This window comes from Staurois parvus, unplaced genomic scaffold (genome assembly GCF_062004578.1).
Source record: "Staurois parvus isolate SC_StPar_1 unplaced genomic scaffold, SC_StPar_1.0 ptg000056l, whole genome shotgun sequence".
Taxonomy (NCBI): domain Eukaryota; kingdom Metazoa; phylum Chordata; class Amphibia; order Anura; family Ranidae; genus Staurois; species Staurois parvus.
The window spans coordinates 5,011,725-5,029,587 of NW_028317852.1; the positions used below are offsets into that span (position 1 = coordinate 5,011,725).

The 17,863-nt window shown below is 41.6% G+C and overlaps 1 protein-coding gene across 1 annotated transcript in view; it reads left to right on the top strand.

Annotated features, from left to right (window-relative positions):
* DDX20 (DEAD-box helicase 20) overlaps positions 1–17,863 on the top strand; it is a 56,711-nt gene that overhangs the window by 25,683 nt on the left and 13,165 nt on the right. The window contains exons 8-11 of the mRNA XM_089668313.1: positions 4,818–4,876; positions 7,446–7,528; positions 10,283–10,388; positions 13,216–13,317. Coding sequence (XP_089524439.1) covers positions 4,818–4,876; positions 7,446–7,528; positions 10,283–10,388; positions 13,216–13,317 — 350 coding nt within the window. The remainder of the gene's footprint in view (positions 1–4,817; positions 4,877–7,445; positions 7,529–10,282; positions 10,389–13,215; positions 13,318–17,863) is intronic.

The following is a 17,863-nucleotide window of genomic DNA, read 5'->3' on the forward strand; positions in this document are numbered from 1 at the left end:
TCTCTGGCGTGACTTTGTTGAACATCACCTAAGTATTGTATTCCACCTCCAGGAAGGAGAGGTTTGTGCACCTAAGTGCTCCCCATTGCGTGCATGGCTGGAAGACCCCATAAAGGGAAGACCTCTTTTTCTACTGTATTATCAGCAGAAAGCACATATGGAGATCCTGCTGCATGTACTCCCTATTGTGGATAGAGTACATGTAGCTGTTTGCAGACACTGATCATCTGGATCTAATCCTTCTTCTCTGGCTGATTTGCAGCCTCTTGAGGAGGTTTCTCCTGATCCTTCCCTGGTTCTGACCCCCTCCAGGTGTTCATTATTAGCTATTCGTCTATGATTTCTGTCTCATTCCACAACTGTGGATGTTCATTGGGCCGGGATGGGAATCATATTCTGTTTTGGGTTACGCAGGCAATGTAGAGCTTTCTTTATCAGGCCCCAGAGATACTTTTTGGGTGTTTTTGGTAGATGGGTTTTGCTCATCCTTCTCCTTTTTCTTATGTTTATATTAATCAGTCTGGGTATAGTGTACCTTCACAACTGTCTGTATTTTAAAAGACACCTCCTGAGCACCCTACCTCTCTTAACCAAACTGACTTCAGGATTGGTACCACTGGGTTGTTGCCAGTCTCGTTTTTTTTTCTTTTACTATCACCACTGTTCTTTTTTTTTTTTTTTTTTTTTTTTTTTTTTTTATGACAGTGTTACATTGTTGGTCCAATATTCCTTGTCAGGCAGTTGCCTTGTTTTTGTTGATGTTTTTGAGCTGGTTCTGGTTTAGCAATGTTTCAGGTGGAATTGTTCCCTTGGCGGTGAATTCTTTCGTCCTTTTCTGAGCACCAGACTGATTCTCTGTAGCCTTTCATGGTCATTCGCAGCTTTTTCCTGTGTTAATTTTCATCTGTTTCAGATTCAGGTATTCATCCTTCTGGTAGTCCTATGGAACAGTTCCTGGTCCCTTCTGGTTCTGCTAATTACTGTTGCCCACTCCTTAGTTGGACATCTTTTAGACATGGCAACTGTTTATGAATTCCTTTGTCCCACAATGAACGATGAAGAAAATAAGATTACTACACTTACCATAAAATCTATTTCTTCTAGTCCTGAGCCCTGTATTAATGTGTTTTTATTGGTCCAATGTGCTATTCTAGGTGTGGACACCTCATGATACCTAAATAGGAGATCAAATCAGGTTGTGTCTTGCAACCTTTAGGCTGTTTTGATCTATTTCTTCATTTTTGCAATTGAAAGATGGGTGAAAGTTATTTCCTTATGATGGCTTAGAATGCAGAACTTAAAGCAAATTTATGGCACGATTGCCGTTCTGCAGTAAAAAAGTCCTTCTTTCATTAATACTGGATAGTGCAGCTATCGTAATACTTTGGGCTGCTTTTGGCTATGGAAACTGCAGCTCTTAAAAATAGAAACATTACTGTTGGTTATCCGCCCCTCACCCCTTGTCTATTCATAGAAAACCTTGTATTCTTAAAGTTCAACTTTTGAAAAATAAACAAATACATATCTTTTTGCAGGTAAGAAAATGTGTGTTTTATTTTTTTTACGTTGCAGCCTGTAAGGCATTGCGGGTGCAATGCCTGTATCCTGCAGACTCTGTCAGCTGTCTATACGGGCAGGCAGTTACTGAATGGCAGGAAGAATTAATGAACTATGAGAGTACTCACCAGCACCCTCACATTTCATTGAGAACTACAAGCCTTCTGCCACAAAGTGTACTTGTAGTCTGTTCAGCCCCAGGAAACTGTGAATGAATGATGTAGCCGTGTCAGTGGAGCCCTGCATAACTGTGTTGTTTTTGAATTGTGACAGCTGTTGCAGGGAGAAGAATCCCCACCTGCTGTCAGAGAGGAGCGCTGGTACTCTTATAACATGTGAACAAGGTGAACTTATTCTTTAAACCAGTGGTCTCCAAATTTATTAAGCATAGGGACAGTTTACTGTCCTACAGACTTTAACCACTTCCCGACCGGCCGTCTATAAACGGCCTTCCCGCACCCTGCTTGTGCGCGCTCCCTGGGCACTCCCTGGGTGCCCGCTGTGTCCTCCGGACACAGTGAAACACCGATCGTCGGACGGGACCTCTGTACAAGGTCCCGATCATGTGATCACTGATTGACCAATCAGTGATCACATGCAAAGTAGTAAGCAAGATGTCACTTGTGACATCATTGCTTACTACGTGTGAAATCTGTGAATGATCACAGAGGTCACATGGTACAAGCCTATTCACAACAGGCTTGTACCATGTGCCAAGCGGAGACCAATCACAGCTCAGTCAGTACTTCTCAATGAGTGCATGAATGCACACAGAGAGAAAGAGAAATTATTGCTTTTACATTCTATATGGTTGTAAAAGCAATGTGTAAAAAAAAAAAAAAAAAAAATCTTCATCACCCCCCACAAGTAGTACAGTGTCACCATGGTGACACTGTACTGCTAGGGTGACAGTATGTAAAAAAAAATTAAAAAAATAAAATAAAAATGTAAAAAAAAATGTTTAAAAATTATAATTTTTGTTATAAACTAATTTGGATTTTTTTTTTTTTACTAAAAAGATAACGGAATAAATTTTGGCAAAGATTTATGATGAAATATTATTTATTTGCAAAATTTTATAAAAAAACCACTTTTTTTCAAAATTTTTGGACTTTTTCATTTACATAGCAAAAAAAATAAAAATCCCAGCGGTGAATAAATACCACCAAAATAAAGCCTTATCTGTTTCAAAAAAATGGTAAAAAATTAATTTGGGTACAGCGTTGCATGACTGCGTAATTGTCATTCAAAGCGTGATAGCGCTGAAAGCTGAAAATTGCCCTGGTCAGGAAGGGGGTAAAAGTGTCCGGTCTTGAAGTGGTTAACCACTTGCCTACCAGGCACTTATACCCCCTTATTTACCAGGCCAATTTTCAGCTTTCAGCGCTGCCGCACTTTGACAATTGCGCGGTCATGCAACATTGAAATATGAACATATGAAATTTTAATCAATTTTTTCTCACAAATAGAGCTTTCTTTTGGTGGTATTTAATCGCCACTGGGCGCTTTACTTTTTGCGCTATAAATAAAAAAAGTGCAAAAAATTTGAAAAAAAAAAAAGTTTCTTTGTTTCTATTATAAAATTTTTCAAACAGGTATTTTTTCTCCTTCACTGATGTGCGTTGATGAGGCAGCACTGATAGGCGGCACTGATGGGCACTGATAGGCAGCACTAATGAGGTGGCACAGATAGGCGGCACTGATAGACAGCACTAATTAGGTGTCACGGATAGGCGGCACTAATATGCAGCACTGATAGGCGGCACTGATAGGTGACACTGATGATGGGTACTGATAGACGGCACTGACTGGCATCACTGCTGGGCACTGACTGGCGGCACTGACTGGCACAACCCCTGGACACTGACTGGTGGCACTGACTGGCAGCACTGCTGGGCGGGCACTGGTGGGTGGGCACAGGTGGGTGGCACTGGTGGACACAGGTGGGTGGGCACAGGTGGGTGGCACTGCTGGGCACAGGTAGGTGGCACTTCTGGGCACAGGTGTGTGACACTGCAGAGTGGCACAGGTGGGTGCACTGCTGGGCACAGGTGGGTGATCTGATGGGCACAGGTGGGCGGAGCTAGTGGGTGCACTGCTGGGCACAGGTGGGCGGAACTTGCAGGTGGCACTGCTGGGCACCGATCATCAGGGCACTGATCATCAGTGCCCTGATGATCGGTGCCGATCCCCGCTCTGACAACTGCCGGTTCTCGGCAGTACTTTCCTCACGATCTGACAGCAAGAGGAAAGTGCAGCCGAGAACCGGCACTTGCATTTCCCTCTGATCAGCGTGTCATTGGACACCGCTGATCACGTGGTAAAAGGCCGCTGTGATTGGCCTTTTACCACATCACGTGATCAGCTGTGTCCGTAGGACACAGCGATCACGGAGATCGCCGGGTGCGCGCCCCAGCGCGTTCTGGGAGGACGTCATATGACGTCCACTCAGAACTGGCCGGCCGCAGTGAAGCCGTCATTCGGCTATCTGCGGTCGGCTACTAGTTAAGGGGGCTGGAACGGAAAATGTCCCAGAATCAGTGGGAGTAAACAATGCCCCATTTTTGGTGTCAGTGAGAGGAATTGTGCCCCATCGTTGGTGTCATTTGGCCCCACTGTGGGTATCATTGGGATGAACTGTGCCCCATCGTTGGTGGGAATTGTGCCCCATCGCTGGTATCATTGGGAGGAATGCGTCAGTATCAGTAGATTAAATAGTACCCCAAGGGCATATAAAATCAACCAAAGGACCTCATCTGGACCCCGGTCCACAGTTTGGAGACCACTGCTTTAAACCATTCGTAGAATACAAGGAATTCTGTGAATGGACAAGTGGGCAGATAAACAGCTTCTTTGTATGAGAGCTGCAGCGGCTTGAAAGTACAGATATAGCTGGTACTATTCAGCATTAATGAAAGTGTGAATTTTACATTACATAGTACAATGCTTAAAGCGGAACTATACTCTCCTCCGCTCCAGTGATGCAATGTCTTGGAGCTCACTGTACAGGGGCATGCACAACTCGTTGTACAGGGGTGAACATACAGGTGGACCATTTTAATGCAGAAGAGACCGCATGCTTCTTTTGCATTAAAAATCTTGCCCGTTTGCTCATTTTTGTTTTGACTATAAAGTTCTACTTTAACCATAAAAAGAGATTAGATAGTGGATTACACTGAAAATTAATATGTTATTGGTTATTGTTCACCAAGTCATTTTACTGATGTGTGAAATTGAAAAGCATATGCTATGTTTTACAGAGCTCAACATTTGGCAGATATTCTTACAGCTAAAGGTTTCCCAGCTGTGTGTATATCAGGTAAGTGTGGATTATTCATTTTACCTTTATCTGAGTTTATACTTTCTGTATATTTCAGGCATCTGTCCAATATTTAAAATGTTATTGGGGGTGTGTGGTGGTTTTATTATATGTAAGAGCACAATTGCCTCATGGAATAGAATCAACCAGTATGTTTTATAGTTTTACCACCAAATCACTAAAAAATGCATTTATTTTATCTCAGGATATTTTTCTCCCACATTTGGAATACATTGAAATGCTTTTTGGTTTACTGAAAAGTTGCACTACTCATCCTAATGACGTCTAGGATCATCACCTTGATAGACATTGAAACATTGTTTTGATTCTGTAGAATAGAAAATTTATGGTTCGTACGCTCAGATTCGGTACAGGATCACTTTTTATTACATGGACAGTGCTGCTCTATTTGTAACTTTGGGACAGGATGTGAAGGCTTCCCCGTATAGTTTTCTAAGGGGCACTTGATGTTTTCTCCAGACCTTGGCCATGGAGCCGTTTCCTGCCCTACATAACTTACATAGTTAGACAGTGGGTGTAAAGGGCTTCCAAATGGAGGCTCTCAAGGAGAAATTGTTACAGTGAGGTTTGTATCCAAATGGAGTCAGCCCTTCCATGGAAGCAGCTTCATAGATAGTTGACACATTTTGGGTATTCTCAAGTATACCAATCTGGAAAAATCCCTGCTTTTTCATGTTGTCTCTGTAGTTGGAGACTGCTTTTGGACTTCCTTGTAGTGGGTAAACTATTTTCAGGAGGTATTCAAAACAAAATGTATATTTTCTGGGTAGTGTCCCCCCCCCCCCCCCCACAATTGCCAATTCTAGGTGTTCCCTTAGCAGATCTTTTTGAGTTCAGGTTCAATTCAAATTGAAAAACCAACATACCCCTTGCTCATGGAGGATTTGAAGTAACTCATAGGTGCAGTATCTTTCATCTTGCTTGAGGTGATTGTAGCTGTATTAGTGCACTTGCGACAGAAACAATTGAGTACTGACGTGATACTTTTTTTATTTGCACTAACACAATTTTCAGGACAAGCTTTTCGGGTATGTCCCCTTCTTCAAGGTCCAAGCAGTACTACTTCACAAAGTTTTAGCAGAATGTTAAAACAAACAATCTCTGAGGGGGTAAAATTAAAAATAAAGCAGAAAAAAACATAGAAACAAATGTACACAGCAATGGTTATACAACTAGGATTAGACTAGAGATAAGACAGACTAGTAATTCATAGGGAAATTCCTCTTCCGTTTACTTTAGCTACAAATGTTTGAGTAAAATTTCAGCATATACTGCATAGAATGAACTCCAGTCTTCACTCTGTCGCAAGTGTCATAAAACATGATAGTTCGTTCTGTCATTCATGTGGTTTGGCTGTGTCATCTGACCCAAACATTCTGATCCAAATTGATTACTAATTTCAATTGGGAGTGACTGTGGTTGTTGGGTTTAAACCATTCTCTGGTTTTGCTGGGGTTGACTGAAAATAACTACATATAACCTGTTGTTTGTTTTTTTAGCTTGTACTGAGCAAGAAGTGAGTGGAAAGCCTCCTAGTATTAATACCTGGACTGACACCATTAAAGTGGCAGTAAAGTCTTCTTGCTAGAAGCAGAAATTGACCCCTCCTGCAGGTTTAAGTCATCATATATAGCCCTGCATATTAGAACATTATGACAGACTTGCCTACAAACGGAAACCTCCAGAGCTGCACTGACACATTTCTCCCTCGTCCCCAGAGGCTTCCATCTTCACCTGGTCACCCTTCTAGGTTTTGTATCCTCAGACACTTGAATTGCTGGGCCATGGTGACATGACTCCCGTGATTGGGCACAGGAGTCACATCGCTGTGGCACACAGAACAGGCTGTAAATGTGGTCTGAGCTGTGCATGTGTGACTCAGATCAGAATTGCCTGCTGACGGAGGACATTTATGAGAAAAGAAACCTCTAGGGCTGGGGTCTCCAAACTTTCTAAACAAAGGGTCAGTTTAATGTTCTGTAGACTTTAGGGGGGCCGGACTGTGGCCACTGGAAGTAGAAAAGGTCCCAACATCAGTGGGAAAAACCAATGCCCCATCTTTGGTGTCAGAGGGAGGAATTGTGCCCCACCGTTGTTGTAAGTGGGAGGAATTGTATCCCATTGTTGGTGTCATTGGGAGGAATTGTGCCCTGTCATTGGAGGGGGGACGACGACATTGTATCCCTTCATTGGTGTTAGTGAGGGTAATTATGCTCTATAGGTGGTATCAGTGGATGAAACGGTGCCCCAGGGGCTGGATAAAAACAAGCAAATGGCCCTGGGCCTCAGTTTGGGAAACACTGCTTAAGGGTGGGTCTCTTTTGTTATAAAAACCCTGTCTGTCCGTGGTGTTTGTAATCCATAACTTACTACCACTTTAATAATCACTTTCCTTAAATAAAATTACATATGTGAGCTTCAGTTGTTACTTCAATCCAGTGCAATCATAGTGTGACTAAATTTTCAACTTTATCATCCTGCTTAATTAAAAATTTGACATACCTGTTAAAGTCTGCAGTTAAATAATCGTTTTTGTTTTCTCTGGCAGGTAGTATGAATCAAAACCAGAGACTTGATGCAATGTCCAAACTTAAGCAGTATCATTGTCGCGTTCTGATTTCAACTGATCTTGTAAGTAGTTAGACTGGTTCACAGGCTTGTTTATATTTGACCTGAATAGAACATTAACATGCAAATTATAGAAAAATATAATCAATTTTGAACTCCTATGTGAGGTGTCTGATGTAGCAGACTGTGTGTTCCCTTCTAGAAATCACTAAGTTCTCCTATTCCTATTGTCGGGGTAGGTTACGACACTTCTTAATGAGAGGAAAAGCAGGCTGTCTTTCTTCTGTCAGGCACTTCATACTTGAGGCCTTTTGACATATGACCATTAAGTTGCAGAATGTGCTATAAATTAAACTTCTTGTGTTTCTATAATATATAAGATATAAAATAATGTATACATTAAGTGTAAGAAATCTATAAAAAAGTCCAATCCACAAGGTTTGAGGTACATAGGGAATATGCTCCTCTCCCACGGATCCACAGTACTGGTATAAATGTCACAAAAACCGCCAAGAGGAGAAAGAGGAAGAATCCTTCACTACCACCAAACACACTACCTCTTACCAGATGGTAATGACCCCCGATTAACAATGGGTCAAAATGCGTTGTATGATCCCAGGGACAAGCCATAGACCTAGGCACTCATTAAATCCAGATCTTCACACTAAATGGACTCAAGGATGAACCTAAAAAAGTATTATCCTCATAGAGGACAGTCCAATTCAAGATGTCGTGCATATTTATAGGGACAAGGAATCCCCCTCTCTCTCTAATTAAGCGGATACCGGAAAGAAACCTGGACACAAACCCCAGGAACACAACAGCATATCCTGTCCCTATCAAATTATTTGATAACTACAACCTAATTAACAATTGGGAAACCTCTTAAAAAATCCAATTAAGGAAAACACTAATCCAGCCATCATATGAATAAATTAAAAAAAAAAGCATTGTGCTGCCGATCGCAGCGCCATCTTGTGGTAGAAAAATATGACAATTTGCAATAAATTCTATAGTAATAATCATGAAGAATATATAATAAAATACAAATAAATAAATATAAAGTGAATCTTAACATAAATTGACATCCTATAATGACACAAAATATTGTGAGCGAAAAAAAAACTACCAAGAGACATTCAACTGTTGATAAATGCATTCATATCCCTCTTAATGTTAAGCCTATGTGGTGTGTAAGATTTTAAAGTGTAAATCCACCAGGTTTCCAGTTTTGAAATCTCCTGTTTTTAATATAACTACCCCTCCAATTCTTAGAAAATGTATCAATACCCATAAATGGGGTTCCCTCAGGATTCCTACCATGATGCAGGGCGTAGTGTTTGGCAGAAACATAGCATGAAAAAAAGGTTTTCCAAATCATAGTATCTCCAGAGTCCTACACCCTTCCCTTCTGTGCCAGGAAGAAAGAGCCTGCAATCAGTGGGTCGTGGATACAATGCCAGGTTTCTGCAAGCACTGCCGTACCTCTGTACAGGCAGACAATTACTGAGCTGCAGAAAGTGTCCGTGGACTACAAGATCACTGGTCAGTGCTGTCATAGTCCATTGAGAACTGAAAGTCCATCTGCCATGATGGGAGACAGGACATGTATTTTATTATTATTTATTTATTTCAGGTATTTGTATAGCGCCGTCAATTTACGCAGCACTTTTACATATATATTGTACATTCACATCAGTCCCTAACCCTCAAGGGGTGTACAATCTATGTTCCCTAACTCACATTCATACATACATATGCTAGGGATGATTTTTGAGAGAAGCCAATTAACCTACCAGCATGTCTTTGGAATGTGGGAGGAAACCGGAGAATCCGGAGGAAACCCACGCAGGCACGGGGAGAACATGCAAACTCCAGGCAGGTGGTGCCGTGGTTGGGATTCGAACCAACGACCCTAGTAGTGCCAGGCTGAAGTGCTATCCATTTAGCCACTGTGCTGCCCTAGATTGCTGTAAATGATGTGGCTGTGTCGGAGTCCTGTACAGCCCTGCTAATTTTAAATGCGTCAGCAGCTGCAGGGGAGAAGAACCTTTACCAGCAGTAACAGCGCGAAGGAGCTGATAATTACTAACATATTTGAGTTTTCCCCCTAAATACGTGTGTAACATGCTGGCCCCAGTTAAAGTGATTCTAAAGGCTCAAATGTTATTTTTTAAAAATGTTATACTTACCTGCTCTGTGAAAAGGTTTTGCACAGAGCTGCCCTGATCGTCCTCTTCTTGGGTCCCTAGCTGGTGTGCTGTCCTACACCAGGGCAACCAATCTTTGCTGCATAATGGTTTTTGATTGTAGTATTGCGGTACTGCTTCATTTATGTAAATGATGGATCATTGGACCATTGAGTTAGGAGATAGATCTGATCTGGGTCTGGTCACCTTTCTTGTCTGTAATGCCTTCAGTTTAATCTGTCTTCTGGTGTATGCGTGTTTGCTCACTTTTTAACAATCTGATGAACAACCAACATTCTTCCAACTTAGTGATTTTCTAGTGTTAGGCGATTTCATACATGGTAACAGTTTATCCTTTTTTAAACTTAGACTTCTGAAGATATTAAACTTTCCTTTGCCTTCTCAGTATTTAAGTTCAACTTTTAATTCTGTCAGTGAAAACTACAAGCAAAAAAAACCAAACCAAAACCTTTCAGTGTGCTTACATTCTGACTTAGACATAGGTGATTCTCAGAAGTAATTCCATAGTAATAATATAGACAATTGCTTCAGTCAAAATAGTTGTCAGCATTTCTGTTTTTACCAGTGTATATGATACAGTTGCAAATAAACTTTTTATATTTTTAAGACTTCCCGTGGAATTGATGCAGAGAAAGTGAATCTGGTTGTAAACTTGGATGTTCCGCATGACTGGGAGACCTACATGCATCGAATTGGTAGAGCTGGAAGATTTGGTAAACGATACGACAGCAAACATGATTTTAAGACCTGACCACAATTGTTTAAACTTGACCATAACGGCCTAATGATAATCGATCTGAGCATATCAATATGCTATATGCAGAACATGATGTATTCTAAGTACCTTAAGAAGTGGTTAGGGCTTTTTTTTTTCCTATTCTAAAATGTTCCATGGACATGTATGTCTTTATCCCTTAGATTAGGCTAACTAGATCCTGAATTATTTATCTTTTCCTCTAAATCTACATAATTGCCCTGGTTTATGTAAGTGTGTCAGATGGGCCTTGTGATTTAATTTGACAAGCATATTTTGAAAGCAGTGAATATGACGTTCATCATTAAGAAGAAAGTCATTATTGGGTGAAACACATCTCTGGACATGATTTTAATGCTTAGCTATGTTCTAAGATTTGTGTGTGCGTGTACCTAACACTTTCTCGATATAAATTTACATATTGTATACAGTATCTTAGTAGTAGAGTGCTGGACCGTTTAATAGCCATTAATACATAAAGTTTGAAGTTCAAGTAATGGTTTTTATTGAATAACTTAAGTTATTAAAGATGCAAGCTTTTGGGATAACTTAGAATACCTTTATACATTGATCTCTGACAAAGTGATTTAAGTTATCTCAAAAGCGTACATCATTAATAACGTATAAAGAATATCACTTGAACGCCAAACTAGTTCACTCTTGAGAAATATATATATTTATATCTCCAAAAACATTTGTAGAGATACTCACAGGTCTTGCACCAAGATAAATTAAAGCAACATCATTTTACTGTCAGCGTTTCAACAGAACTCAGTTTGTCTTAATCAAGACACTTAAAACATAGGGTAAAGGGATTAATAAGTCCTACCTGCCAACAACATCACATAGCGCAAAGATAAAAATAAACACAAATCATCATAGTGGACCAAAAAACAAAAATACTACATCCTAGCTGAAATAAAAGTATCAGAAAATGGCTCCTGCATAAAAATGGCAAAGGCAGAAGTAGAAAAAAAAATACCTATACATAGCACTCACAAGAGGACAACATAATGATAAAGTGCATCAGATAATAAATTACAAAATAGCCACTAAGTAGCCTATGCCATCATAGAAGGGAGAAGTCTGTTGCAGTTGCCATACCACTCATTGTGGTAAGGTCATTAAAAGATATGCGCAAAATGTCCTGACAAGAAAATGCTAACAATAACTACTTGCTGACCGCCCTTCTGCATTTTACCGCGACTCCTGTTTTACTTGGACACTGCAGGATTTTGTCAGCAGGTTTCAGTCAATGATTCATGGCTGAAACCTACTGATTGGCTGTGTTCAAACACAGGGGAGAAGGAATAAACACATATTTACTAAAAAGCTACACACGTTACACATTGTTAGGCACACAGTTGACCCTAGATATTAACCCCTTCCCAGCCAGTGTCATTATTACAGTGACAGTGTATAGTATAATCACTGTATTAGTGTCACTGGTGATGTCAGTTATTGTACTTTCCAGCCAGCACCAGTTAGTATCAGATTGCCCACCCGCACTAATATAGTCCCACTATAAATCACTGATCAATGCCATTACAAGTATAAGAAAATAAAAATTCCAATATATACCATAGTTTGTAGATGCTATAATTTTCACACAAACCAATATATGTAGCCAAATACATTTTTGGTCAAAATGTTTTTATAGCAGAAAGTAAAACAATATTGTTTTATAAAACTATTGGTCTTTTTTCGTTTATACAATAAGTAAAAAATTCAGTTGTAGTCAAATGCTACCAAAACAAATCTCTTTTTATGTGAAACAAATATGATTTTCATTTGGGTACAGCGTTTCATGACTGCTCAATTACCAGTTATAGTAGCTGAATGCTAAATAACAAATAATGGCTTGGTCTTGAAGGGGGTAAAACCTTTCCGGAGCTCAAGTGGATAAAATGCTTACATCAAAGTACATACAGAGGGGTACTTTTTTTAAACTACATATGTTAGAGCACATGTAAAAAAAATCTCAGCACCATAGACCATGATCGAAAACAGGATGGGAGGAGGAAGGCCCTCCGCACCAGGAAAAAAGTTTACACTAAGACATGCAGTGCCCATCTGGAAACCATAAACTGAGATACATCACACCACACAGGAAATCAATCAAGCTTTGCACATAAATATCTAAATATGTCAAAACACAGCAATCAGCACATATATGTTGGGGAACTTTGTAAAGCTATTTTACCCATAGCAGCTTGATAACAATGTTCTTTTGTTAACAAAAGAACATACATTCCACATAATTTATTAATTCTACCAAAATTAGTGTGTGCTGTAAATTGCCTCCAGTATTGCTCCCATTTTAATTTCTCCTGTTTCCTCTTGCTGGAGGATGGCATTTTGTTGAAGCCCAGAACAGTCATGTACTTATTGAAAATGCACTCCCTTTACTTGGTCCCGAAAACTATATGTTGTTTTCAGTATGCAGATTATCCTGTCATTGTTCCTTCTTTTCTTTTCTCGTTCCCTAATCTCTGTTCCCTCTGTACAGTCTAAGTCAGTCCTGTAGCTTCCTCCCCCTCAGCAACAGTAAATCTTTAGGCTCTCAGCTGATTGGCCTCTAGTGAATGTGTTACATAGCTATACCTGCAAAAAGAGTTTATTATTCTGTTAACCTTCATGTCTTAGACAGCACTGCTGCTTTGATTTTTCTCCTCTGCAAGACCCGTTGGTGGCTCTTTACCTGTTTTTGGATTTGTGTGGAACATAGCATAATCAAAGACAGAGCACAGCATGGTATATCTAACAGTTTATTTTTGCCCCTCCAGGTACCTATGGTCTATCTGTTTCTTACTGTTGTCGAGGAGAAGAAGAAAATCTAATGATGTCTATAGCTCAAAAGTGCAATCTCCGTCTGCTTCCTCTTCCTGGTAAGAGTTTTTGCTGACTTCAGTGACTTGAATAATTTATAATAGGACAGGAATACAAGTCGGTTGTGAAGTACAAAAGGATTTAGAGTTTGTTTGTTGTTTTTATTTTTTCACATTATTTGTGTTACAGTATTTTCCGGCGTATAAGACGACTTTGTAACCCATGAAAATCGTCTCAAAAGTCAGGGGTCGTCTTATACGCCGGTATACGGTGTCGGGCAGCACTTTTTAGGGGGGCGGCGGCCCCCTCCAACGGAAGGGACACTTAAGTACAGGGGCGGGCAGGGGGCTGCTATTTCTTACTTGGCTCCGGTCCCAGTCCCACGACGACCCAGTCCAGGAGGCACGGCTGCTCCTTCATTCAGTTTGGCCGCTCCCTCACTAGATGTTCGCGTGGGCGCATGGCTCCGCCTCCTCACCAGTGATTGGGCGCCAGAACTGTAGCTCAGGAAAGGCACACAGGCGGCCAATCACCTGCGAGGAGGCGGAGCCGAGCTGCCCCGCGAACTTCGAGTGAGGGAGCGACTGGTAAGTGTGCCGTGCAGATGGTGCTGCTGCAACCACGTATGCTGGCTGCAGCAGCACCATGCGGGAACAGGGGTTAGCAAGTGTCATTGAGAGGAATAGTGCCCCATCATTGGTGTCACTGATACTAATGATGGGGCATTATTCCTCCCACTGACACCAACGATGGGGCACTATTCCTCCCCCCACTGACACCAACGATGGGGCTCTATTCCTCCTCCCACCCCCCCCCCCCCACTGACACCAACGATGGGGCACTATTCCTCCCCTCACTGACACCAATGATGGGGTACTATTCCTCCCACTGACACCAATGTTGGGACACTATTCCTCCCATTGACACCAATGTTGGGACACTATTCCTCCCATTGACACCAATGTTGGGACACTATTCCTCCCACTGACACCAATGAGGGGGCACTATTCCTCCCACTGACACCACAGACGGGTCACCATTCCTCCCACTGACACCAATGACGGGTCACCATTCCTCCCACTGACACCAATGACGGGTCACGATTCCTCCCACTGACACCAAAGATGGGGCACTATTCCCCCCACTGACACCAAAGATGGGGCACTATTCCCCCCACTGATACCAATGATGGGGCACTATTCCCCCCACTGATACCAATGATGGGGCACTATTCCCCCCACTGATACCAATGATGGGGCACTATTCCCCCCACTGATACCAATGATGGGGCACTATTCCTCCCACTGATACCAATGATGGGGCACTATTCCTCCCACTGATACCAATGATGGGGCACTATTCCTCCCACTGATACCAATGATGGGGCACGATTCCTCCCACTGATACCAATGATGGGGCACGATTCCTCCCACTGATACCAATGATGGGGCACGATTCCTCCCACTGACACCAATGATGGGGTACTATTCCTCCCACTGACACCAATGTTTGGACACTATTCCTCCCATTGACACCAATGAGGGGGCACTATTCCTCCCACTGACACCAATGATGGGGCACCATTCCTCCCACTGACACCAATGATGGGGCACCATTCCTCCCACTGACACCAATGATGGGGCACGATTCCTCCCACTGACACCAAAGATGGGGCACTATTCCCCCCACTGATACCAATGATGGGGCACTATTCCTCCCACTGACAGGGCACGATTCTTCCCACTGACACCAATGATGGGGCACTATTTCTCCCACTGACAGTGATGGAGTACTATTCCTCCCACTGACACTAATGATGGGACACTATTCCTCACACACTGACACTAATGATGGGACACCATCATTGGTGTCAGTGGGAAGAATCGTGTCCCATCATTGGTGTCAGTGGGAGGAATAGTGCCCCATCATTGGTGTCAGTGGGAGGAATAGTACCCCATCATTGTAATACCATACTGAAATACCATACCATATTGAAATAAAATCTGTTAATTTTTCATTTGTATTTGGTGTGCGTTGGAAGAGGGGTAGTCTTATACGGCGAGTATAGCACAAACCCTATATTTTAACAGGAAAAGTAGGGGGTCGTCTTATACGCCGGAAAATACGGTATTTCAAAATAAGCCAGTTGATACAAATGGCACTATTGCTTTTATTGCAGCTGATCAGGTTTTTTTTAGTGCAGGCTATACAATGTAATAACCTCATTAACTTCGGTGAGTGATATTTTTCTATTTCTTTTCTATCATTCTTTTTTCCTGCATATTTGCTTGACATGGATGTATTTATGATCAGTTTGGCTTAATTGCTGCAGAGAAAAACAGAAGATACATAATTTAATGAATTTGTACCTCTTAAGGACTCCCACTGGAAGATTTTTTTTTTTTTTGAGTTCCCTGATTTGTCAACTTCCATTATGAAGTCTTGCCCCTGCTTTAGCATCATAGCATTGGATGTGGCATTGATCTGTAAACTCTGTCTTCTAACCCGAGAGATGTAAAATGCTGGAGATTGAACCCACTATCTACCCAACTAAGAACGTATGCAAGATGTTTGGATAGTTCAACTGTTTAATCTATGATAACACTATTCCACTGGAAAAGCTACACATTGCATTCCTTTATCTGAATATGTTTTTGTACATGCATTGTAATTTGATAAAGCTATAGCTTCAGTTTCTTTTGGACTGTCCCTTGTCACTATTTCAGCATTGTACTGAACAGAAGGTAGTTGAGCTGGCCTTTGACAGCCTTCTCAAATCTGTTCTGAATTAGCTTGGCCTAAATGGTGCAGAGTTGAAATTTTTATTTTATCTTTACTTTTTATTTCAAGAAAATATAACTTGACAGCTTATGGTAAGATGGGTCAAAAGAAACCAAAATGCCCTCCACTGAACCAGTGTGACACTCAATAGAGCCTTCTTAAAACAGAAGATATTACGTCTTTCATTCTTTCACAAATCCAAATTATAAGGGGATTGTTCATTTTGACATCGTGGAGCCATCTATACCATTCTTGGCCAATTGTACATCCAGAATTGCTGGTTCAGAATATACTGCTAGCTTACAGCACTGCACTCATGCTGGCCTACAAGCCTGAAACAAATGTGGCTTGGAATAAATGACTCTATAACACAAGATTGTATCTTTGCTGTAAACACATTTCCTTTCCTAGTCTTAGGGTTGCACCAATACTGGTATCTGTGCCCATACTAAGCATTTGCACGAGTATCGATACTCATGCAAATGCACAGATACCAGAAGTGATGTCATGGAGGAGAAGCTGGCTTATTTCTCTGTCATGCAGCTTCCACTGCTCAGAGCTAATCCCATTGAAGTGGGTTGTGGTGTCCCCCTCCGCGGTCTGTTCTCTGATATTCCCACATATTGGTTCCTGGAGGAAGGAGAGCAGAGGAGACAGCAAGTCTTCCCTGTCTGCTGACATCTCTCAGCCTGCCATGTGCATCATATGTGTATCTGTATGAGCATCTGCTTATTAGGTGTCTGTGGATACCTGCTATCTGGGTTTATGGTGTGTATGGGCATCTGTCTGGCTGTACTGTGTATATGGGCATCTGCTATCTTGCTGTACGGTATATATGGTCATCTATCTGGGTGTACAGTGTGTATGGTCATCTGCTATCTGGGTGTACGGTGTTTATGATCATCTGCTATCTGGGTGTACGGTGTGTATGGTCATCTGCTATCTGGATGTATGGTGTGTATGGTCATCTGCTATCTGGGTGTATGGTGTGTATGGTCATCTGCTATCTGGGTGTATGGTGTGTATGGTCATCTGCTATCTGGGTGTATGGTGTGTATGGTCATCTGCTATCTGGGTGTACGGTGTGTATGGTCATCTGCTATCTGGATGTATGGTGTGTATGGTCATCTGCTATCTGGGTGTATGGTGTGTATGGTCATCTGCTATCTGGGTGTATGGTGTGTATGGTCATCTGCTATCTGGGTGTTTGGTGTGTATGGACATCTGCTATCTGGGTGTACTGTGTGTATGGACATCTGCTATCTGGGTGTACGATGTGTATGGGAAACTGCTATCTGGGTGTATGGTATGTATAAGCATTGCACTAATACCACTGTCAGCTGAAATGTAAAGAAAGAATACTGACTATTCTAAAAATAGGTATTGGTAATTGGTATCGGAGAGTACTTGAAAAAAAGTATCGGTACTTGTACTTGGTCTTAAATTAGCATCGGTGCATCCCTGCCTAGTATGTTTGCATATCTTCAGTGTCTTAGAAATGTGAGTAAAAAGTTGGTGTTGTTGATAGCTCTACGTTAATCGTGTGAAAAATGGGTGCTATATCCCTTTAAGTGCATATATAGTAGTAATTCTTAAAGAGGAACTCCACTCAAAAGGGGAAGTTCCACTTTTCCTCCTCCTCTCCCATTTTTAGGAGTGTCTTTTGGAGGGGGAGGAGGGGAGCAGTTATCTGATTTTTGACAGGTACCTGTTCCCACTTCTGCTCCAGCCCCCTAATGGAGCAGAAGTTCTTCCTCCCCCCAGCACCCCCTTTCCCCTGTAGCCTCATGGTACATGTTGGAGGTCCCAGGAGACTGCGGGACC